At 35.0% G+C, this 27077-nt stretch overlaps 1 protein-coding gene and 1 long non-coding RNA gene across 2 annotated transcripts in view; both read left to right on the forward strand.

The window, feature by feature from the left end:
- Positions 1 to 9828: 9828 nt before the first annotated feature.
- LOC128556540 (uncharacterized) lies at positions 9829 to 14230 on the forward strand. The gene is made up of 3 exons (XR_008370755.1): positions 9829 to 10459; positions 13116 to 13175; positions 14184 to 14230. It is a non-coding gene; the product is annotated as an uncharacterized LOC128556540 (long non-coding RNA).
- A 4593-nt stretch (positions 14231 to 18823) lies between these two features.
- LOC123552481 (adhesion G protein-coupled receptor E1-like) overlaps positions 18824 to 27077 on the forward strand; it is a 44542-nt gene continuing 36288 nt past the window's right edge. Inside the window, exon 1 of the mRNA XM_053541993.1 lies at positions 18824 to 18957. Coding sequence (XP_053397968.1) covers positions 18876 to 18957 — 82 coding nt within the window. The 5' untranslated portion in view covers positions 18824 to 18875. The remainder of the gene's footprint in view (positions 18958 to 27077) is intronic.

The raw sequence follows: 27077 nt of genomic DNA on the forward strand, positions 1-27077 counted from the left end.
TGTTGGCATGCTCTAAACGCGTTTAAACCCCCGTATTTCTTTATATAGGTTACTGACCGTTCCAAGGCGGTTTCCCTTTTTTCAACTTGTTTTCTGTCCGTCTCGGTTTTTGTGTTGCGTATGTTGTTTTGTTTGTTGATGGCAGTTCCCTCATCACCCCCTCACATCCTTTCCCCTTGCATTTGCGCTCCCTTGCATTTGCAACCCCTCTCCTTTTACTATGAGTAAGTTATCGTGCCCACCATAATTTTGGCCGTTTTGGGCGGTGCCCTACAGTGTTGTTTTATCTTATTTGTCTGTTTGTTTATCTGTGTATGTTAGCTGTGTGTGTTTGTCTTCTGTACGTGGGTGTCTACGCTGCTGTGACTTACGTTTTAGAGTTACTGTATTTAAGGAACGTTGCTTTCCTTTTTGAATATTCATCCTTGCTCTACTCTTACCCCCACCCACCCCGCCTCCTTTGTTCTACCCCTTACCCCATTTTTCTGTCTTTTGCATAAAATTAAAATGTACTTGTTGGTTTTTATAGAAGCAACCCGTCTACAATATTTTTCCGTTACAGCTTTTTTTTTTGCTGCGGGCCTACTTGCGATGCATGGCTCTATGGCTGTGTTTAGGGTACTCTTTGCCTCCGGGAAATCTACCCTTACATTCTATCTTTTATACTGTGTTTTGTACATTTTACAGTAAATATATACACCCCAATTTGGCCCATTTGTTTTATTTGTAATACGGTGTTTCTGGTAATGTTATACGGGCATTCTAATGTCATTTGGTTACAATAGTTATGTATTATGGCATTGTTTTTAGATTTAATTTAACGCACCTGCTTTCGTCATATAAATAAGCGCAAGCGTTTAGTTTGGAGAATTTGCAATTAATTGTTCAGCTATCATTGAAAAATTAGAAAGGACAGACAAACTTCCATGTAAGTGCATATGTGGAACTCCTGAAAAACTAATCTTTGACGACAAATCTGTTACAGTTGTGTGTAGGAGAGGGAAAACCATGCTGCACAGTCAGCCAGTCATTTAACAAAATATTAAACAGTCGTATTTCAAAAAAGCTTATCTATTTGTTACCCAGTGCTAAGTTTTACACGTTTTAATAGTTTTTTATATACATTGTAGTTATATTTTGCTTAATGCTACTCAGTTCAATTATCAAGAAAAACAAGACACATTTTCACTGAAATTTAACTGAGTAGTAGTGAAAACTTATTATTTATTACTAATTAACAAAATATTAAAACATTAATAATTTATCTGATTGTCTTATTCACATGTATCATGTTGATTTGCGAAGTTTTAGTATTTTCAACAGCTGGCATTTAAACTAACACATATTTTCTGTGCCTTGCCCTGTATACAAATAAAAAGTACTCGTTTTTAGCAAGCCTGTGTTTTCGCGATGAACAAATATCATTCAGTTTAATATTGATTTAACAGTTACAGAAATGTGTGTAGTTCTAGTCCCAGCTACATTGTAATAAAGAAAAACTAAAACTAAATCAAAAATGAAGAATGCGAGAAAAACTTTCACTTACCATTAATCATATTTTATAATAACAAATTTACCACAAATCTCAATGAACATTAAGTGAATAGTATTGAAAGATATTATCGAATTAAATAGGTTTCCCTTAAAAACTAGAGCTTCTAATCATCTAAATAGTGAGTCAGTCTGGCGGCCGTAAAAAGCCGCCCCGACTTCATCTCAGTGTTGTTATATTTTTTGGTCCTTCGGGATCATTGGTTTTAACTCATTTAGATTTGAAGATTGAATACTGCTTAAGCCGGTGCTAGGGGGCGTGTGCAGTGTTGCATTTTCCATTATTGCTCATGAACAGACTCAATCAAACCGAGTCTGCAATTTTCACCGTTTGCCTTGTTTTCGGTGCTTCCGAGGGATCTACTTTTCAGATTTTATTTATATACTGTTTACTCACTACAAATATACCTTTGAACAGTAAAAAGGCTGATTTTGGGTAATTCAAGGGCCATAATTCAGAAATGCCTCAGGCGATTTGGCTAGTTAATGAACTTGGCCGAGGAGTTATGGTCAGACACATTTTGTTCAAGTTTGGTGAAGATTGGATGTTTGGCTTAGAGCGCGGACAGGAGTAAAAAAGCCGACTTTAGGTAAATCAAGGGCCATAATTCCGAAGTCCCTGGGCCGATTTAGCTAGTAATCAAACTTGGCTGAGGACTTATGGTCAAACATATTTTTTTTCAAGTTTAGTGAAGATCGGATGAGAAATGTTAGACTTAGAGTGCGGACAAGATTTGTGACAGACACACACACACACAGACTGGAGTAAATCAATATGTCTCACACACCACTTTGTGGTAGGAGACATAACAACAGCTTTTCCGGATATCAAAAGTTTTAACCAAGCAGGACCAGAAGTATTTGTTTTGTACTAAAAAAAAATCTTCTCGTTTTATAGTTATTCTTAACTTTTATATTTAATAGTATCATAATATAACATTAGTCCTTAACACAGACATGATGTTGTTTTAAAGCTTAGCCTTAGACGTATTTTTGAACAACTTTATGTCAGATGCACATTTCAAATGTCATTTTAACGCCCTCAAGGAAAAAGGTTAGTGTCGTCTTTTGTGGCTATTAAGGATTCTTTTCAGCGACTACAGCAAATAACATCATTTATTTCCTGTCATAGTCTAGACACGTTATTTTGATTGAATTTATCAAAGAAATAATTGGATATCATGGTCAAATGCGGATCCGGGATTTAGATATAACCTTCGCGGCATTTAATAATATCAACAGATTATTGCCAAACGTTTTGCTTCTTTTTGAAATATTTATGTCTTAAGTCGAAAACGAAACGAAAACGAAACAATTGTTTTAATCAGTATGTACTCATGATGTCTTATTGTTCCTCTTATTAACTGTAATAAAGTTTGATTTTGACTCATCAGTAGATATTATGATTGTCCATGCTATTTGATTAAACTGGAAAAGGGTCTAAAAAGACTTTACCTAATGATTACGAACATGTCAGGATCTTATATGCAGAAAGCAAGATGTTGTTTCTTCTTAAGTAAAATGAGGTACCCCTCGAACATATTGAACATCCCTCCTCCCTCTTTACTATATTCTGTGCTTCATTGAATAATAAATATGTACGAGTAATATTGTCATTGTTAGTCGCAATGGCAGTGAACATTTGCGAAGGTTTTCGTGGTACGTACTTATTAATTCGGTGCCACCGATCTAGCGGCAATGCCATATCAGTATTTTACTTGAAGGCTTTTTGACATGGCTCGTTCAAGATTGATGTGTTTACTTGTGTCCTGGAACTAGAAAAAGAAGAAGAATTTTGAGATAATCCCAGGATCTAATCGGAAACATACAATACGACATTCACTGAGTTGCCAGAAATGACTAAACGTCAAAATATTAATCCAGCCTTATCATTCTACACACTCGTCATGTATGTTTTCCTATTTAATGCCTTCTAACATATGATTTATGATTTTCTATACGAAAATACATAATTATCTCAGCATTAGATTTCAGCAGTTCCCAATGAAAACTAGAGCTGTCTTAGGGGTGACAAATTATACTCCTACAATACGGCCTTGTCACTGAAGTAAGCCAATGTCAAAGTCGAACTTGTCCTATATTTGACGATGTTACACCTGTGTATCAAAAATGACTTAAATCTGTCAACCCTGCAAAAAAGTTCTAATGTTCTGGGTCAATGTGACCTTGACCTTTGACCTACTGACTTCAAAATCAATGGGGTCATCTGCTGGTCATGACCAACCTTCCTATCAACTAGGCTAAAGCGTTCTCAAGTCATCGTCCGGAAACGGTTTAACTGTTCCGGGTCACTGTGACCTTGACCTATGACCTACTGACCTCAAAATCAATAGTGGTCATTTTCTCGTCATGACCAACCGCCCTATCAACTTTCATGATCCTAGGCTCAAGAAGTTACATCCGGAAACCGTTTAAATGTTGCGGGTCCTTGTGACCTTGACCTTTAACTTACTGACCTCAAAGTTGAACCTGACCTGTATTTTATGATGTTACACCTGTGTACTGAAATTTATGATCCTAGACCCAAGCATTCTCAAGTTATCATCCGGAAACCGTTTAACTGTTCCGAGTCTTGTGACCTTGATCTTTGACCTACTGACCTCAAAGTCGAAACTGACCTGTATTTCATATTGTTACACCTGTGTACCAACATTTATGATTCTAGGCCAAAGCATTCTCAAGTTATCATCCGGAAACCGTTTAACTGTCCAACTTGACCTGTATTTTATGAAGTTAAACCGTTGTACCAAAAAATATTTAAATCTGCCAAGCCTTTTATGAGTTATTGTCCGGAAACTATGAAAACCAACGGACCGACTGACAGACAGACCGACCGACCGACCGACAAGCTCACTCCTGTATATACCCCCCCCCCCCCCCCCCCCACCCAACTTCGTTTATGGGGGTATAATGAAATGTGCATACCTGCAATTATAACTTGTAACGGAATTGTAATATTGATACACAATGAGGTGATGATGATCATATAACAATAACAATAGTAAGAATAAAAGTAATTATATTAATTTATTTAAAATAACATGAACTTAATAGCAATTATAATCACCTTAATGATATTCACGTTAATGAAGAAAAGAAACAGCTAAGCCGTTTGACCGTTCACTCTAAACGTTTTTCTGGAATAGCCAGACGTCCTGTCTGAAATATTACAAGATAGAGTATTAGGATCGTTGAGGGCTGGTTTATTCGTTCCCAAAGTTATAATTTTACTTTCCTAAAATCATGGAATCCGTTTTAATTCTAACAACGCCCAAACAAAACTCATGCTCTACAGAAAAATGTTCCATTCGTGGACATTGCAAAAGAATGATTAATGATAAAGTAGTCCAGGCCGTGGTTACATCACTGTCTGTATTCAAGCTGACCAGTTAGATAATGTATGTAAAGTAGTCCAACATATTGGAAAATCAATGAATGTATTCAAACTGATCATTTGGATTTAGTAAAGTCTTTCAGCCTATCGTTACATCACTGACTACATTCTAGCTGAACATCCATTCAGAATTTGAAAGTTCTAAATCACGTAAGGTCGCACGTATTTAATTTAATTCTTATAGGTATATTTTTCTCTGTAAGACTGGTATATGATACCTTTGCATTCAATATATTACAAATAAATAGTTCTTATAAAGAGCGAACTTATGTGTGCGGAATTTATATAGCGTATGTGGGTATACCAGTGAAGGCTGTACTTTTTTAAATAAAATTGATATCTAACTTTCAGTAAGTTACATTCTTTTCTTGAGATAAAATGTGTCATTTGAAAGATCTTATTGAATTATATCTTGTACAAGAGATACGGCATTACTTAATATCCTAACTGTCATTTATTACAGCTATTCTCTTCTTCTTGTTAAAGATATCCTTATGGTCATCCTTCACTTGAATATTTTATCTTTAGATATTTACATCAAATGTCTAAAACCTTCATCAAATACATTTAACTTGACTAAATATATAAATTAAGTTTACATATTGAGTCACATTCATAATGATATGCCATGCAGTAACAGTTGAATGTTTAAGAAACATCGATTTTTTTAGTGGTAGTGGTAGAGCACATTTATACTGCGCTTATATCTTATGTATACAACGTGAATTAGTTAAATCCTAATGCATGGTTCTGTTAATACACTTAAACTTGTTAATTTAGTGTTAACATAACTTATATGAAGTAATTATGCATGTTTTTAAATATGAAGTTTGGATCTAATATATCTTTCAATGTCAATGAGTAGCATTCATTCACATAAAAAAGAAATAAAACATCATTCAAAACCTGCCCAACCGGTCCTATTAGGATCTCTCAGGTACAACTAAAACCATGCAGTACATTATTCTCAGTGGCAAGTATTCAGTGGTACAAATGATATGTATATGTAATTAAGATAAAAACGTTTACAGATGATAATAAAAAATGACAGTTTTGTCACCTGTGCCTTTGACGATAAAAAGTATAGTGTCGGTACAAGGAGGTTATACAACTATGACGATGCATTTTGCACCTAAAAGACTAACAACAGACTGAACAGTATTTCAGCTCAGTCTCTTTTTAAAACATACATAGATAACACTTCTTACAAATAAGAGTAATTTGAAAACAGAAACGAAAACTATCTGAATTGAAATTAGTAATAACGGAAATGTTCAATGGCAAATTTCAGCATGATATTTGAAATTATTGCCATGGTTTAGATCCGAACCAAGACTGCTCCTACTAAAGCTTTACCCAGGCATTTTTTCATTTATTAATCAGTTCCAAATTTCGTCGTTGTCATGTGCAATGCGATATTTTTTGTATTTTGTTTACACTGAATGTCCCCATTATACAGGATTGAAATTATTTTTTATTAGACTACTTTTATATGATTTCGGGAGCAAAATTTTACACGTAAATAAATAGAATATATATATTATTTTCGCTACAGTGAAGAAAAGCTCACACTTAATGGTATAACAGTCAAAGTCAAATATTTTATTGGCATACACATATATACGTCCATCGCCAAATAATTCTGTGGCGGTTTATACATTTACCTACAATATTACAAGAACAGAAAGGTGTAGTATAAACAATTTTCATGATAACATATCTCTATGATATAAATTTGACATACATTAATAGCACATTAAACACATAATTAACTGATTTCATTTCCTTTTTTAGTCGCCATGTATATAAACTTTGCTATTTCTCTGTGTAGATTTCATGATTGTTTTACATTTGTTGATATTAGGCCAAGAACAATAATATCTAGGTAAAATGTTTTTTTCTCAAGAGCACCCCCTTTCAGTATTTTGGATAAAATGACAAAATTTGCTTTTCAGCAAGTATGAAAAGAATATTTTAAGTATATTAGTTAGCTGCTGATCCTGTAATATATCATTCTTCTCGTTTGATTTCTCTTTTGGATAACATATCTCTAATTGAAAAACTAGATAGTGATCAATCACTTTAGACAAGTGTGCGGCTTAATTTGAATTTTAATTAGTACGCACAACGGAAATCTATTAATCACTGTCTGTAATAAGTGTCTTTTCCATCTGTAAATACTTTTTCTAAAGCATATCCGCTACACAAAATTACATCCAAGTTCAACAGAACTGCGTTTATAAACTTATTTGTTTGTTGTTTTTTGTTTTTTTTTTTTTTTTTTTTTTTTTTTTTTTTTTTTGGGGGGGGGGGGGGGGGGGGGTTTGCTCACTTTGATACAATGATCTGTTTTTTCTTAAACAAATCTCTAATGCATATTTAGGGAATGGGATTTTTAATACTTATATTATTTTTTACTAAAGTACTTGGTACCATTGATCTCAATGTAGTTAATATATTCTGGATTTGGCACATTACTCATACTTGGCTCTACCCTTACTTTTTTTTTTCGTTTCTAATATGTTTGATGTTATAGAAGTAAAATAAAGTCATGTCATAGCTTTTGTAGTACACTTCTGTAAGGAAATTTTGACATTGACTTCGTTTCGAGTATAGAAGACGTTGGTCGAATGTACTTGGTCTAAAACAGGTACAAAAAGAACGAATTTCGATGTTTGTGCAGAAAATTCTTTACAGCTAAACTAGGATTGCAGCTTCAGGTTTGTTTGAACGATTTTAAGTCATCTGACACAATTGACAAAATCAAATTTCCAGCTTGAATGTGGATAAAGACCCCTAATAACCCATACGGACATCATTTGCACACAGACCTGTGTCTTGGTAGAACCAATAACCTTCACTGAGTCAGGTGGATGCCTTATGTACATAATGATAGTGCTTGGACTTACAGAAAATAGACATTAACAACTCGGCATGGAAGCTATTTTGCAGATTCGAAGTCATTAACTAAAAAAACAATACTTTTATTTTAATATATATATTGCAAGATTTACATAGCACCATTTTTCTGATAAACAAGTGTGTTTTTCGTACAGAGGCAGTCACTCATGTCGCCCAGTTCATCCTCTTCGAGTACAGACACAGAGTGATCTGACCAGAAAGTAAGCAAAAGAAACCACCAGATAGAGAGAGAGAGACTGGTTCCATTATATGACCGATACACGAATGAGTTGTTTCTTGGCGAAAAATGACGACTCGCGGTACTTGATGACGACTTAGTGTTCCTTTTTTTCTTTCTGTTTTATTAGTTTTTAAGTTTAGATAAGAAATGTCTTCAAATTTATTTAACTAACATTGTATATAATCGCATTGTTTCAAGAAAACGTTTTCTACAAATTAATAACAGGTATGACAACTACAGTTTACCTGGTATTTTTTCTATCTCCCTCTTTCAGAATGAGAAACGTTATTCTTTGTAACCTCTACGATGTACACGTAAACTGGAAGTCGAGCGAGTTTATTACTGCAAACCGGAAAATAACATACACGACTAGCATGAAGTTGCTATACATCAAAGTACCAAGAAAATTGTAAATCTAAGGCATGAAGATGCACAACAAATAAAACTGTTATTCAGTCATGCATGCATATAGGAAACTGGTTATGTTAATGTGAAAGGTCTGGCAAAGAACTGGACCTATGCAAAACATTAGCGTTGATTTTCGGGCCAGGATATTATACAAGACGTTTCAGAACAACTTTGGATTTGATGTTTACCGAAAAATGAAAATTGAGGTTGCAGGTATCCCGAATGGGGCAAAACAGATCAAGTTTTACCATTGGATATCGAAAACGTACGTCACTTCGTTGTTCAGAATCATATATCAAAACAGATTCACATGACCTGTAGCAATGCAGGGTTCATGAATATTGCATTTCTCTTATAAGCGAACGTTGCTGATAAATCTTGTCTTCTCCGCTCATGTGACATAACGAATGAGGACGAGCTTTCATGCCACTACAACCATGTCAACAGAAATCAACGAAAGTGCAGCCATCTTTCGAAAGAAACCCCTGGCAGCTTCAAGTCGAAAGCAAGAAGTCACAATCAAAACCATGCTGGATATAAAATTTGTTTTAAATCCACGTCATAACCCAAAGATTATCCCGAGTCAAGTGATCTGGTGTGACAACATAACTTTCGTAGTCGTATAGTATGGCATTCTTTACTTTAAAGTATATTCAGAAAACAATGCCATTAACGACGTTGATAAGGCGGACGCAATAAAGACAGACAGTTGTACAGTGTCCGCCAGAACTAGCGCTTGCCGCAATGGAGTACACGCAAACTCGAAGAAAGAAACAAAAAAGGAAATATCGTGAATGCTGGAATTTTACGATAGATCTGCCAAAATATTCCGTTAACAATAAAATCTGTAAAAAGACCCTTTGGAAGCATAGAATGCAACCAAGAAGAATAATAGCTGACTCAGTTTGATTGAGTCTGTTCATGAGAGGTAATGAAATAAGCAACACCTCTTACGCCCCTAGCACCGGCTTTAGGGAAAAATTGAAAGTATTGAAACTGAATTTTTTTATGGCATCAAGCAATGAATTTACGAACATCCTGTCAGAATATGTGGCCATGAAAATACCTAATGTAGACAGTCAAAATCAAATAATAGTTGAATCCAGGTCCTGAAATAGTAAATGTACATCTATTTAAAAGCATGGCTAATATCAGAAAATCTAGCTGGAGTTATCTTTATACCATCATTTCACACACAACCTAAATCTTACTCAGTGAAGGATGTGAAAAAAGCATGTACCCGGGAATCACAATAAGTTGAGAGGATGGAGAAAAAACAAAAAGGGAGTTATCTCATTAGCAAAAATGAAAAGAGAAATACACAATAAGGAGAAGTTGAGAGAACAAATAAAGGTTGCGAGAGAGAAAATGAAAAAAAATCACGGAAGAAGCTAGAAAAATAAAAATAGGTGCTTTTATACTGTAAAGAAGTGATGACTTGCAACTACAGAAAAAGAAAACGAAGGTTGTGGTATAAGAAGCATGCCCTGACAAACGGAGATAAAATTAAAACAGATGCACCGGTCTATGGTTGGAAACAATGACACTAAAATGGATAGAGATTTAAGCAAACTTGAAAATAATGCTTATTTTTTAAACTGCTGAAGAAAAATGAAGGGAACGGATACAGTTGTACCGAGACTTAAGTACGTAATTAAACAAAAATGAAGTTGCTTATGAAAACGTTGTATAACACGTAGGCCAGTCAACTAAGCAAACCTAGCATATTTTATGCATTTTACTTCCTTGAGTAGGTAGCTGTTTTACTTAGCTGGATAATCGGTATATTGACACGTCTCACGTCACAGGTGTAAGTGTACCTTGCAATATACAGTAACTTATCGTTTAAAGCTAAAAGACATAAATGTTATGGTTATCGAATGGCCAGTTATCAGTGGTTATGTTTTAAGTTGTGAATGTCCAACAAAGTGGGCAATTATAAGGTAAGATGTTATATATATATGTATTATATCACTTACAATTTAAAAGCGTTCTTCAAACATGGCTGGATCACTGTTATAATATGTAAAATGTTAGCGTCGCCTTATACGGCTATTTAAGCTATTAAAGATACTAAACACTATCAATTATTTCCTGTTTTGATCAAAGAAGACATAGGAAATGTCACAAGGACAAATTACGGAGAAGTTCTTGATATATATGTTACTGTTTTAACTGTTACTATTTTGTAGTGCTTGATTTACCGGAATGAAGTTCGTGTTGCTTTAGACTCGCAGTAATTCGAATATTAAACAAACCTTCGACGCCAGTTTGATATATTGTCGTTATAAACAATTATGTTATAACAGGCGAATAAGGTTACTGTAAGTTGGATAATTTTGGTGCCATATACTCCCGAGTGGCGGCTTTGCTACCGGCCGTTCCACGACAGCCCCCATTCATATTTTATTTTTGTATGTATATACATTTCCATGTGGAATGGTGTAGTATGGGTGTCTTTGAATGTGGCTTTTCCTTGGACTTATGTTCTTGGTTTTAACTTCCTATCCTGTTAGACAACAAACACAGTCGCGTTTTTAAGAGTTCGCCATTGGTACTTAATTGCTGTTTCGGAAAGATCATGCTGCTCATATTCACGAGTGTATTAGAGAAGATTAAACCATCGCGAATACAGCCAAATCTTTTCCACTTTTGCTTCTTAGCCGTGTTCTAAATCACTAGTCGTGTAAGCCTTAGTAGGGCTATCGTAAAGTTGTCGAGGTTTGGAGTGCTGCTGAGAGACGTCAGTTTTTCGTGGTTTGACATGTTATTTGCAATTACGTCGCGCGCGTGGGGGACAAGGGAGAAGTTCGTTGGATGTTTCAAGTGTTGTTATATTTTCTGGTCCTTAGGGTCCATGGAGTACATTCAATTTTGTTACAATGTATGATAGAATTCAGCTTAAACAAGTGCTTATTGGGGCGTGAAGAGTGTTGCACATTTCATTACCTCTCATGAACAGACTCGTTCAAACCAAGTCTGCTATGAAAAATGGTTTTATTACTTAACTACTTCTTCCTAAAAATGTTAATATTTATATGCCATTATTTTGCAGACAATGTTATTGAAAGGGACCTTTTACTAAAACGTCCTTCTACAGAATAAGGATTAATGTGTTTAACTGTTTAACATTAAACAGTTTGAATAGAATATGCTTTTAACCTTTCCATTACGACATTTGTACCCGTTTATGTCAGGCTGATCCTTAGATACTGACTAAAATGATAAAAATTTTCTCAACGACGAAGAGTATTCATCAATAAAATCTGTAAAAAAGATCCTTTGGAAGCAAAGAATGCAAGCGATCAGAATAATAGTAGACTCGGTTTGATTGAGTCTGTTCATGAGAAGTAATGAAATGTACAACACCTCTCACGCCCCCTATCACCGGCTTAAGCGGAACTCTATTGTAAACACATTTATTAAATTAATAAAATCTATTAATAGATACATTGAAGGTGAGAAATGTTCAGTCAAAACCGTTTTATGAGTGGAAATAAGACAGTATTTTCCAAGTTGGCCTCAGCTGTTGCCAAAACATGCCACGCACATTTACGCTTGTTACTTGTACGAAGCTCCTCTAGAACTCATTGTAGCTTGCATCACAAACTTCTTTGCACAAATAATAATTGTCGCTAAACACGACAAAAACGATAATGTTGCAGGCTCGGTTTGACTGAGCCTGAAACTGAAACTGAAATGAAACCTCTTCTATATTGCTTAAACGACTCTATTTACACATTTAAAATTAATAAATCTTTAATATACATTGAAGTAGAAATATTATATAAAAATATTTTAAATAAGAGTAATTTCAAACGTTCAAAAATGAGCACATTATTACTTGTAAAGTCCTGATAATACTATACTTTAAAATTTTACAAATAATAATTGTCCTACAGACAAACATTAATGTTCTAGTCACTGTTCACTGAGCCTGTTCATGGACGATAGTGGAAATGGATGCTACCGCCCACGCCCTTTAGCCCCGGGTTGTTTTGTCTTAGTTAAAAAGTCCAAGTCTCTGAATGCCTCAGCTTAATTATATTGCTACTATACACAGAAATGTGGTTTCCCTATACCTGAACTATGCTAGTACAGTGGTTTGGACACATTCTGAAGCATGCGCTAAAATGATTGATGATATTGCGATCACAATCCATTGGACCTGGTATGTTATACTACAGAGAGTGATGTATCCCTATAGTAGAGAATGTACGCAAGTTATCTTTGTGTAATATACGTGTAAGTACAGTGGATTAGACCTCTGGCTAACATCTTCATCTGAATGTGTGGTCGACGAGACTGGTTCTTTTTAGAGTGTTGAGTTGTTCTTATCTCGATGTCTAGTAGTTACCCTCGGAATTTTTTGTTGCGACATACTTAGAATCGATAACTTTAAAGACTAAATAAGAGACTGTTAAAAATCCTATAAAGTCTACACGGTAAACCGTTATTTTACACAGGTTGTTTGCATATACATGTACATGTTTTATATTATGCTGTATCTATATCTGTATGATGTTAGATCTGTAACTTTCAAAACTTTTTGACAGCATTTCTGTTAGGTTTTAATTTTATTTTGATGATATATTTCAGTTTAAAACACGACCATCACAAAACAATAATTGCCTTGTGTGTCTAAGCATACTCAATAAGGTCAGTTTTGATTTGTTTTCATTAGATTACATTATGAGATATCTAAAACATTTACTTTGTCTATAAATGGGTGATACCAAAAACGAAAAAGTCATTGATACATGAATCATGTATTGTCTTAATTTGGTGGGTTTCGAAACTAGCCGTCTGGATGATAAACGGACAGTATTTGGAACTTGACTCAGTGAAAATTACTCATATAACGAAAATATGTAGAATGTTTGTCTATTCATATGATTTTAATACATAGTACATAGAATTTAGGTTTCGAAGTAGTACTTGATATGGACGGAATACCTTAAATATACATTTTCAAATGTGTATTTAGCAAGGCATGAGATTTATGTTCTTTATTCATATCCTGTATTGCGTGTATTTAAAACATGTCATATTATTTATCACTCGCAGTTAAACTTGTATAGGTTTCCAAAATAATTATCTTAACCTACAATTTCAAAGGACTGCAAAGATCCTTAAACATTTTTATGACATTATACAATGCAGCAATATCATATTTAACTATTAATTTAGTATTCTTTTTAACGCATTGTGCAACTTCCTTGTGCAGAGGAAAACGTGAGAAAATAAACACCGGTTTATAAAGGTTCATCATAAAAAAATCATAATGGATTCTCTTTCCATAACAAGGAAAATGGTATTATATATCACAGATATTTATCATTCAACCTGTATCCTGTCATAACTACGAGTCAAAGTGATAAGTATCTCCGGTTTCGAAAAAACACAATGATACAAAATACTGCTTGTCATTTACTGGATATATCTTAGTCATCGTTTTAACTTTGACATTTTTCTCTAAATATTAAAAAAATCAAGTGATGCTCAAAATTTGCGAAAATATATAACTAATGACATGTTCGGTCAGGGACATAAAAGCCACTGGGAAGTTTAAATATGTCGACTGACCACAAACACTCAATCTTTGTTCCACAGCTACGGTTTCATAAAACATTAACTATAAGTTTATACCAATTTCCACTTTCTCAGCCGATGGCCACTTTCACAGAATAGAGGAGAATTTCAGTTTTTAAAAAAGGTATACACAAGAGACTTTTAATTTGCAACAAGAAATTAACTTGCTAATTTGCATAAATTTTCCCTTCCTCATATATTGACACAAGAAGCAGGATTTAAAGATAATTAGAATGATCATTTTACATATCATGAAATATTGGTGTAACCAGATATCAAAGCCGGCTGTTAATAATATTTTTAAAATGCGGTAAATATTTTATAATACGTATGTAAGTATTTTCCGCAATTCCTCCTTGATTTCAATAGTACAGGTAAATTCGAACTTCTTGCGCATTTCAAAATATGAGTTCTTGATTTTGGGCATTTGACAAAATCTGAGTTCATGAGATTTGGCATTTTATATACAGGTTCTATATTTGTGGGCAAAATATGAAGATCAAATTCAATAATTTGGATATTTGATGAAGATTGAGTCCATGATTACTTAATTTTATCACAGGAAGAGAAGGATATCGCATTGAGGTAATATTCCATTTTGTTTTGTTCTGTTTATCTCATGTCGTGGTAGTGTATGTGGACTATATATGGATTAATGACATCATTTAAAACTACTCGTATTTAGAATAAAAGAAATGAAAATAATCATTTTAAAAGAATTTAAAGTAGAAATTTATCTGAGAAATCAGAAATACTCTGCACACCATATCCGGCTTCTCGAGTTTTGTTTACCATTTCAAAAGCTTGTTGGGTGATATACTCATTTTGTATTTGATATGATATTGCACACATTCATATGAAAAGGGTAAGTGTTATTTGAGAAAAAAAGGTTTCTCCCAAAAATGTGAGTTTCCAAAACTATAAAAAGAAATGCATGAACTTTAAGCGTTTGAAGGATCGTATTGTAACAATTAAAAATTTAAATCTTACACCTTAAGATTTTTATCATACTTAAATTATTCATGTTGATTTTAGTACGTCCGAATATGTCAAAATTATTTGATTTGTCGCATGAAATGGTTCAGCAAACAGCACTGAAATTATTTAAACCAACATAATAGCATGCATACAATTAGTAGTTATATATCCTTTTATGGAGCGGTTCGTTTTTATCTCAGGTGTCAAGATCAGTTGCAGTTATAAGAAGGAAGTAATCTTCCAATGTGATAGTGCGTAAGTTCTTAACGATCAACATTAAGTACAAAAATATTATTACAGAGTTAAGATCTCGTAGTATAAAGCATATTTATAATTGTTTTTGTTTCTTTGTTGTTGTTGTTGTTGTTGGATTTTATAATTCTTGATAATAAGTTAGGGATTATTCTAGCTGAAAAGACAGATTTTTCGACAAGTAGGTAGAATTGAAACATTTTGAATTGTTTTGGTGTCAAGGAAAACAATGTAAAAGGAATATAACTTTTGTCATGCTATTATTAATATTTGATATAGTATATATGCTTTTACATTTCATTACGTCTTCTCTTTTATTGTGTTGCGGACGTAAAATATTCCCCTAGTGGAGTATGGAGTCTGTTCAATGTTTCGGTATAAAAGAGTTCCGCTAAAGCAGGTAGAGACGTGAGACATGTTTCCACTTTCGTTATCTCTCACGAACACAGTCAAATAGAGTCGGTGGTTATGCTTCCAAATAAAATCATATAGCTATTTCCAAATAGCTGAAGAGTTGTGCCATGATATAGGTGGGCCGGTGGTCTAGTGGTAACACGCTTGACTGTCAATCCAGAGGTCCAGGGTTCGAATTCCGGTCCAGGCACTGGAAATTTCTGAGATGCTCTTGAGTGTCTCCCGCCTAACTTAGAGGCCTGTACTGGTTCTTCCCAGGAAAGGCGGCTTCGAGTGTATAGGTGCTATACACCGGGCACGTTAAAGAATCAGACTGTCTGTTCGCAAAGAGCTAGGCTAAGTTAGCCGGACAAGTTATATCTAAAAAGGATTTCTCTCTATCTGTTCTGGGGGCTTTATCTCACTCTGTTCTTCTGGTCAGATCGCTCTGTGTCTGTACTAGTAGAGGAAGAATTTCGAGCCCTGTGTGGCTGTGTTTGCTATATGTAAAGCGCCTTTGAACGTGTTTATCATGAAAAGGGCGCTATATAAATCTGGTATAATAATAATAATAATGATAAAGGAGCGTCTAAAACAAAATGACCGGCAAGATTATTGGATAAACAAAATCATATTATAAATAAAACTGCTGTCAAATTAAATAATTTACCTTAATAGATCTATTTTTGACAATAGGACAGTATGAATCTTTCGTGGAACAGATGAATATAAATTTCTTATTCAATCCAACTCCATCATAAGTAATACATCCCCAGATCATTAGAATTTGAGTTTGATGGGATAGAAAGACAACGTGGTAAGCAATTTTCACAAACTATCGTCCATACGAATACTCTGTTATCAGTTCCAACATCAACTGTACATTCATCTTTAAATGTCACACGATTTCAAAAATTGTCAACTGTTCTACGTCTGTTGCTTCAACATCTGTTTACACGATTTTTCCTGTTTACCTCCCAGATTATAATCCTTATTATCCTAATTCACCACGGTGGAACTTTCAAAGTCTGTATATTAATTACTGAGCTCGAAACCAATTTTTCTGTTCTTTTAGTAACAAAGACATTGATCTTGACCTTAGTGACACTCAAATATAATCCCAATATGTGTCTTTGATACAAGCTACCAACATAACTAGCTTGCTGACAATAGGTGTATCCAAACTAAAGGTATCTAGCGAAAATCGTTTTTTCTATTTTCAGTAATAGTGACCCAAATAACAATCAAAAATAAGTTCATCCCGGGCCGGACTTTTAACCCTGATCCGTCTGTTCAACAGTACAAAAAGTACAAAAGACCAACGCTTTAACTCACTTTGACACAGTGGAACTTTAAAAGTATGCAGATTAATAATGTTATCCGATTTCAAAGTCGTTAATGAGTGGAAACCATTTTCCATTTTAAGTAACATTGATATTGACCTTGACACGAGTGACCCCAAAATATATTTCAAACCTTTGTCTATAATAATCTACACACTAATTTGCTGACAAAAGATGTATCCGACTAAACATATTGAGTGGAAGGCATTTTTTCTACTTTTGTAACTTCGACCCAAATATCTCTTCATATAAGCTTGCCATACGCCAAGTTTGGTGACAGTAAATCAATTCTTACTGACGATATAAACCGGATACAACCTTTTTTTTATGATCACAGTGAATAAAAAATATCTTTTGATAATTGTAACCCTGACCATGACGCTATAACATCAAATTATTTTTTATTACAAAACAACCGGGACTTGAACCGCGACCCTACCGTTCGACATTACAAAAAGTACATTAGAGCAATGCTCCAGACCGCTGAGCTATTAAAGGTAGAATTTTACAAGTATGAAGATTAATTTAGTTATGCCAAGCTTGAACGTGACCTCACTGAATCCATATAAATCTCAATCTTGCTTTTTCTAACAGCGACCTATAGGCCAAGTTTAATTTCAATACATGAAATCAAACTAAAGTTAATGAGCAGAAACCATGTTTTTATTTTAGTAACAGTGACCTTAACTCTAGTGGCCCCAAACACAACCCCTAACTCCGTGTCTGTACAAGCTACCTATACACCAAATTAAATTGCAATCGATAAGTCCTTAAGTAATTGAATGGACACCAAACCTCTCGACCTACCGCCCGTCCCACGACATTAGTCAATCTTATAACCAGTTTATTTGATTACCTGGTTAAAGATTAAGTAATTGTTCTATCTAAAATGTAAAATCCTCTGAACATTTTTAGAAACGATATTTCTCATGTTTTGCTAATATGCTTAATTAAGATAGATATAACATTTATAGTTTCTTTTCCTTTTACCTCGCTTCGGAGCAGTTATCATGGTTTAGCTGATCTGACTGACGTATACAAAGTTAGGATAACACCTGAGTTTCCATGAAATGTCACATTTTTTTTCTTTTGGATGTTGCTTATTTTCGCGACGTTCAAGGTAAAAACAAACATTTTCATTTAGCGACTACCACAGCAAGATATTATTCGACAAAACATCGTCTTAATGTTTCGCTTGATTAAGCAAATAAAGCATGGATCCATTCCTTGTACCCCGCTCGGTATAAACTCACTGATAAGATATATATGCAGTGCGAAGGTCAAATAAAAAGAAAAGAATCAGGAAGTAATCTGAAACATACGCATCGAGTTTAAATGGTTCGTTTGTCATAACGTTTCAAACCGTTTTCATCTCAAGGCTGAAAATCTTTATAAACTATTCAAACTATATTTATTAAGATGCCTTTTTTCTCACGCTATATGAATATCATTACTGGTATTTGCACAGCAAAGACATGCATTCTGTTGTCAGTAAATGTGATGTCAATATTTTGGAATATTGTTATTTAAATAAGTATTAAAGATATCTAACATTCCGCATTTTTGACAGTATATGTACCTTTAACTGCCTTTAGCATCATAATTCTACAACTGGTATAAGGTATGACCACTAAATATATTGTTTTTATTTACTTAATAATATTTAAGCTTTTAGTTAATATATAACATAGTAATTATGAATGTTTAATGTGTTGTATGATTAAATTCTGAATTTTCCTAGACCCATATAAACGTCATAACATTCATTTTTTAAAGATAAACCGAAATTGGTAGCAGCGAGATGGGAGTCTTAAATGTAATCAACCTACTGTTCAGTCTGCTGTTTGCATGTTTCTATGTCGTATCTATGCAGGATCTCGAAGGTAAGAGCACAATTAATTAAGCTATAAACGTTGGGTTTCATTACTCATTTGTGTCATCGACATTTTAATTCATATTGCGATATTTCCAGCCACCACCCCACCCCCTCCAACACCCCTCCCGCCGACTCGTCGTTATTGCTATTTCAAGTACAGTTGGAAACTTGGACAAAACAAAGGTATTTCACTTTAGCATTTAAGCATCTTATGCTGTGGACTATTTAAACATCATTCGGACACCTTGGTATTTGAATTACGCTGAATACCATGTTCAGTAGTTTCGCAAGAACTTCAGGCAATGTACTTTTTTACTGATACGTTTCCTTTAAACTGGACTTTATTTTTGATCAAATCATAAATCCACAAGGTAAAGACAACTTCTCCACATGGAGAAAGTGTGCACGATAGGAAAATCTTTAACAAAGCATTTTGTCGATTTTAACCTTAGAAAGTTTATGCTATCAGCTAAGATTTAATTGTCACAAGATTTTTGTATCACATTAGCCTTCCGCGGAAATGTGAATAAGGTAACATCATTATTACAATTGCATAAATGAGTAATACTCATTTGCTTATTACAGGTTACCTTTAAAAGTACTGGGTCACAGTTGGTGTAAAAATGTACATCTAAGAAATAACTACAAAAGTAAAATCTAGTATCAAATACTTGAAACCCCATTAAGAGTGCTGATTGTTTTAATGTTTCCGACGTTTAACTAATTCAAAATACTGTTTGTTCCCACATTTATGAATGAAAATGTGTTACAATTTTTTAGAGAACTTTTTACCAAACAAAGTATGATAGAGTTCTTTTAAGTTAAAGCGACGAGTATAGGCGACAATGACAATTTTTGCTTCCTTCATTAGTTCTTAATAACATCTAAAGCAGTGTGACGATAACATGAAATCAGAATGGCGACAATATAAATCTGTTATCATGATGACCACGAAAAAAAGATAAATATGTCTTTTATGTAACAGTTGCATGCTATACATTTATCTTAATATTGTACACGTTTACAAAAGCATGTCCTCATTTCAAGACAATACTGACCGCATCACTCAGGACTAACATATCATGAGGAAGCTATATTCAAAACATTGATTTGCGTAGTAAAACGAAGTTCTTTCATTTTTAATAGAATAAAACGTAATATTATAGAGAGACTACATCTTGCTCAAAATTTAGCTTGATGTACGGTAAGAATAATAAAAACAGTCGAGATCTGTTAAAGCATCCAAATATATATTCCTATCTATATTTCTCCCATGTATGATATCTCTATCCCTATATATGCTTTTATCTTGCCTCCTACAAGTTTCTTGCATTTCTATTGGTCAATAGATGTCACATGGAGACAGGATATATTCCATAACCTGCTAGTACATTTCAGATATAAATTTTGATTAAAACAAATGGCTGCCGCTTTGTTAATTTACAAAATATTATATACTCCTCCTCCTCTACCTCCTCCTCCACCTCCTCCACTCCTCCTCCTCTCCTCCTCCACCTCCTCCACTCCATCTCCTCCACTTCACTCCTCCTCCTCCTCCTCCTCCACTCCTCCTCCTCCACTTCACTCCTCCTCCTCCTCCTCCACCACTCCTCCTCCTCCTTCACTCCTCCTCCTCCTCTTCCCCTCCTCCTCCTCCTCCTCCTCCTCTTCCTTTCCTCTGCCCCAAGAAGCGTAAGAATGGCAACAGAATAAAGCAGTGTCTTTTGATAAAAGAGACTTACATCGGTTTCACAAATGCATCAGTGTCCTGTTTGTCATCAGTCTTTCTCTAGGATCGACAACATGCGGAGACATCAACGTTATGTCCACGGAAATGACGAAGGCACTGACAGCAGTTTTTCATCGCCATTACAAGCATGGGACTTCTCAAGGAGACCGTTCAACATCCTTTCTATGGTCGTTTCTGGACACCAGGTTCGGAAAAACTGAATGGACAAGAATGTTATCATCAATGTTGTAAGACCTCAGCCTCAGCGTATCATATGTTTTGGACAATGGCAACCACGTCATGATGGAACTTCGGCGTGAAAGTCCGGGCGTCGAATTTGACACGGTATTCCAGACTACCTAAACGACTCCCAATACATAAATGTTATCGAAGGAACCTGCTGGTCTATGACGACTTGATGACTGAAGCTAAATGCGATCAAAGAATTGCTGATCTCTTTACCAAGGGCAGTCACCACAGGAACATATCTGTCGTATATCTCACCCAAAATTTGTTCCCTCAAGGTAAAGCTTGTAGAGATATCGCTTTGAATACGCAGTATCTGGTGCTATTTAATAATCCTATTGACAGACAACAAGTAGCTACATTGGCGAGAAGAATTTACCCTTCGTCTAGTAACATCTTTATGAAACGGTTTGAACGAGCGACATCAAGACCGCACGGTTATTTGGTAATAGACTTAAAATCGAGCACTCCAGAACAACACCGTTTACGCGAAAACATTTTCGAGGCGAGCAATCCAGAAAAGAGAAAACGAACGAATGATGAATATAAACAAGAAGACTTGGAGATGGATACTTATCTGATAAAAATGATGACAAGGATAAAGATGAGGAGGAGGATTATGATGACCATGATGATAATAGTGATGATGAAACAGAAAATAGAAATAATGGCACAAGCTTTGTAAAGAAACGATCTTTGATCAAGGGACCTCCCGGTAAACGTAGAAAAGTTGAGATTATAGAAGAGCGATCACGCCGTGAGATATGGGATAAGCGTTTTCAGGATCCTCTCAGACAATCTATTAAAGAACAATTCAGAGCTAAAGTTAACAACTATACGGAACAAGGGCTCTCTTTTGAAGAAGCTTACCGTCGCACCGCTAATGACGTGCTGCCTGAACTAAGAAAGAGACTGAGACAAAATTATGCCCGATTTCTAATCGACTTTTATGAGCTACAAAACGACCCTACTCAGCAGCAGATTATACAGTCGGCTAAGAAACTTAAAAGTCATCACGGGATGACTGTCAAAGAATCTATTCGACAAGCCATTGCCCTTAGAAAAGACCTATTTGATGAGTTGTGGCCCGATCATGAAAGCAAAGGAGAATATTCAATGGAGGATAATAAAGAAAGTGATGACGATCAAGAATCGGATGATGATGATGAATGAACGTTGTAAGAAGGATTGGCGTGCTTTAACTTTCACCGTGTCAAAATGGGCTCCATAGAAGTGTACGATTATAAACAAGGAAAATGGGTCCCGGATAAACCGGACGCTGAAAAATGGATACAACATTTCAAAGACATGAGGGACGGATATGTACGGCCTGATCATATAGGCCGTTACTTTGTAGGAAGCGGTGCATATCGAAGAAAAATGGCCGAATTAAAAGAGGAACGAGAAAGGAAAGCACAAGAACAAAAAGGGAAAGATCTCCCCGTAGTAAAACTTGTGACACCCGTAGCCCAAGCGGTTGATATTGCTATGTCGGAAATAAGACAGTCGTGAAAGCATAGTGATCTGAAGCGACATAGGGATAAAATGGACACACCTTTGAGTCGTGATTTAGACAGCCCAAGACGTAAGAAATATCGCGAAAGCATGACCCAAGATACTATAGATTGGAACACCTATACATTTTAAAATGAATAACTACGAACTCGAGGAAATGTTAAAAGAGTACCCTGTGACAATATGCGTCGCGGACCAACTTCAAATACGTATAGGACAATACGTCATTTCGAATACAGACACGAGCCAAGGATCAGGAAAACATTGGGTGGCCTTTTATTTTCCAAAAAGAGGACCCGACGAATTTTTCGATTCACTAGGTAATAGACCGGAGCATTACAAAGTTCATTTTGAGCAAGCGTTAAAGAAGCGTTATTGGATGAACTTCAGTCAAATACAGGATACGGATTCAAACATATGCGGGCTGTATTGCGTATATTATATTATGAACCGATGTTCCGGACGAAAAATGAAGGACATTTTAAAACCGTTTGATGCGTATCGCAAGAAGTCGAATGATGAATTTATTGTGTCTTATTTTAGTTGATACATGTAGTCTGTATAAGTGTTACAAGCTTTGGCAATAAAAGATTGAAAGAAAAATATGTTTTTGTTATTTATAACCTATACGTTCCAATTTGAGTTGACGGAAAAGATTAGGCGTCGGTAGGTGTACACAAATAAAACGACATATTCCTTTATTGTATTTTATTTATTCAACATCGTTTCACAAATCCATATTATGCTTTTTAATAAGCGTCTCTCGCAGTTCTAAATGAAGAACTGCATCAATGATATCTACAGTAAAATAAAATCATGTTTATTATTCTTTTCTCGGACTGGAAAGCAATCGTATTGAAATTCTTAGCCACCCCATCGTATCACATCGTTGACATAAAGCGCTATTTCCTCGTTCTCAGAAATATAAGTCATCCACTTTCGCCCCAATATTGAAATTCATCTGATGAAAACGAATCATGTCGATCAAAGTGTCTTTAAAAGATATGCTCTTTTGCTTTAACCACTGTTTTATGTATAGGTTGGAAAATTTTTGTGTTGTTTTTTTACTAAGAGCCATTCTATACGGCTCATAGTCCAACATGTAACATAACGGTATATACGGTCTTTCTACACAACCAGAAAATAGTTTTCTACAGAGATCCGATGGTAACACATCCATCATTTACACTGTTTAAAACTGCCTCTTTAGCCATTCTTTCATACAAATTTCGTGTAATTGATCAATACAATTCAGCAACAAGTTCAACGCTTTAAAATTTCTGTTTGCATGATGATCACAGAGCATAGTTAGTACATCTATGTAGATATTTCCGGGTCCTTCGGGTTCCGTACTGATGTTACAGGGGCAATAGGAATTTGGTTGCAAGCTATGTTCGCACCACTTGAGTTCTATTTTCGGATGATATTTGCTCATGTATTGTCGGAGCATATATACCCATGTAGAGTAATTCATATCGAATTCTATTCTCGTTTTTGTTATGTCCTTGTACTTAACATAGAGACACCCCTTCGCTTCCAGAAAGTCGCGTAAAGCACACAAATAATGACCGTCAGGCATATTAATCCCCATGTCCGTATACGGATCACCAGTGTGGATGATGGAGAAGTCTACATTCATATTCGTCCTGTTTCTTATATAGCTTGTCAATAATTCTACCCAAATGTCTTCCGAAAACCCAAAATGTACTTTACTGTAATGCACTTCGTAACGCCATACTTTGTGATGTACCGGACACACTTCCTTTAAGTCCGCAGCGAAGGAATTCATCATATTCTCGAATACTCCCGAACTATTTTCCATGATTTGACTTCTGAATGATTTTGTCTGATAAAAGCGCTATTATATACTCGCCACAAAGCCTCGATTTCAAAAGGAGGCTTGTATTTTTAGTAAGAACGTCATTTATCTCAATTCTGATCGGTCAATTAAAATAGTAATACTGGATTAAACTGGTAAAAACCAGACAAGAGGCACTTATTTTCAATGATTCTCATTTAAAGGATAAATATTAAACTTTCCCTTCGATTTTATCTCAGTATTGTAAAACAAAGTCGATCCGCGCTATCGCTTGTCAAAATTCTGCTTCCTGATTGGTTGTAGGTAGCGAAGTGTTATATACTTGAGTTCTACAGGTAAATATCATTCGATTAAAGGATCTCAGGTAGAGCACACATCACGGTTTATGCTGTATGAACGATTAAATTAGGTATTTGTATTTCATTTTTCGTATCGGGTTTATTAAAGACATTTTGCTATAATCATTTCTATAATTATGTATAAAGCGTTAACGCGCTGTTTAAAATCGATAAATATGTACACTATAGCGTGGAGTAGACGCAAAGCGATACGTGTCTTAACCTGTCAGGTGTATTGGGAAAACGTTACCGCTTGTCAAAATACTGCATTCCGATTGGCTGATGGTAGTGAAACGATATTTCTATTCAACCATCTAAAGATTTGATTCATTAGGCGAATTTATCCGGACAGGTAAGTTGTATGAACGATTAAATTAGGTATTTCTGTTTCATTTTCGTATCGGGTAAATTCATGACATTTTGCTATAATTATTTCTATAATTATGTATAAAGCGTTAACGGCGCTGTTTAAAATCAATATATGTGTAGCGTGGAGTAGACGTAAAGCGATACGTGTCTCAACCTGTCAGGTGTATTGGAAAAACGTTACGGCTTGTCAAAATAATGCATTCCGATCGGCTGTTGGTAGTGAAACGATATTTCTATTCAACCATTGATTCGTTAGGCGAATTTATCCGGACTGGTAAGTTGTATGAATAATTTCGTTGATTATTTCTATTGTATTTCGTATCGGGTTTATTAAAGAAATTGTAATCATTATATTAATGCGCTCTTAAATCGCGCTATGTAAAATCATCATATTTGTACGTTATAGTACGGATTTAAGCCTGTCAAAATAGTTTATTCTCTGATCAGTATTCAGACTTACCGTTGTCATTTGCAGAAGAGAACGCCTGATCCCCGCAAAATTCGTCTGCGCCGGTGAAATGTTAACGTAAAGTTTTCCATGTCACCGTATGAATTCCAATGATGATTTGTGTGTTGTGTTGAGCTTGTTTACCCTCGCCACCGGTTAAGACCATATGGCGAGCATAGCTTCAATTAATACAACATTTATAGGCTACGTGTAGAGTGTGTACCATATTCACAGTCTAAAGTAGGTCAAAGTGACTCCAGTGACTGTGAATAGATGGAACTTAATCCATACATTTATGATAAAAACTAAGTTAGAGAAAGACTAACTTATTCACCTCTTCATTTTATGTGTGTCTCTTTCATGTACCTCATATAGTTGTCAAGGCATTTGTTTTCCCCATTATACTATATTAATTATAAGACTATTTTATTTTAAAACATATTTATAAGTCTGACAGAGACAGCAAAGTCCTAAATTTATTGAAAAACTTCTGTTTGTTTACAATGGATGACGGCTGTGCACTCTCTTATATACGATTCGCTTTCTGAATTCGCGATGTCATTCGTTAATAATATTGAGCGTTGATTGGTTAAAATTTCGACGTTTTCATTGGTCAAAAAGACTTTATTGGAGATGTTTTATTGGTTCGTTTTCCTGCCTTCTGATTGGCTATTTTATGTTTAGAAACGACGGTATTAATCTGTATTCTAAACGGATAAAGAGTGTTGGGTCATTTTAGCGTGGGATATCGACGGGTTTACATCCGTTGAGTGGGTAATAGTTTGTCTTCAAATTTCATTCTATAAATAGGTATTCTCGTATAGTTTTAATGACTGGTCAGCAGTATGTAATTATATTATACATTTTCTTCCGAATGATTTTTATACTAGAGGTTCTTTATAACGCATGCGTATAGCTTTGTTTTCGTGTTATCTCCCGGCCTAATTAAACTAAAAGGAACCAGCGTGTGAGCCATCTGGTCTAGTCGCGTAATGGCTGTCAAGTATTTGAATACTAATTTTTCACTTACCAGAGGTCTAAATTGAGGCTAGTTTTTGTTTAAATTTCACTGTGGATGTATTGTTGACATTTTGGTAGGAAACGTGGGAGAGCAGGTTGTATTCGGTGAAGTCAAGCTCAATTTTAGTATGAGTAGTACTTCGGGTCACAGAAGTGTGATTTTGATGTCAATTTACAGTAATGTGACCAGAGAAATCTCACTTAGAAGATACATGACCCCTACTTTTCTCTTCATTTTATATCAGTTTTATCATAACTCTTTATAATGAGGAAAGGATTTGTTCTCTGAAATGGGTCTAGCTATGTTTGCTAGCTCTTTGAAAAAAGTCAGTTTTATATAGAATATATAGGGAAAACTATTTAGGCTATTGTGACCTGTAGGGCTGACCCTCAATATGCGCGAACACGCCCTAGATAAGTATACAAGACATTCCTAAGCATTTTCATAAATACGTCATTAGAATTCAAAATGGCCGCCGCACAGGCGCACTTATTATGACTTCTTTTATGCAAATGAGTTACTAATTATAGTAACTAGGTCATCCAAGATGGCGCCCGTTTGTTTACAAGCAAAGTGGCGCCTATACTACTCCTATACATTATATCCCTATACATCATATCCCTTTAAATCCTATGAAAAGAA

This window comes from Mercenaria mercenaria, chromosome 4 (assembly GCF_021730395.1).
Source record: "Mercenaria mercenaria strain notata chromosome 4, MADL_Memer_1, whole genome shotgun sequence".
Taxonomy (NCBI): Eukaryota; Metazoa; Mollusca; class Bivalvia; order Venerida; family Veneridae; genus Mercenaria; species Mercenaria mercenaria.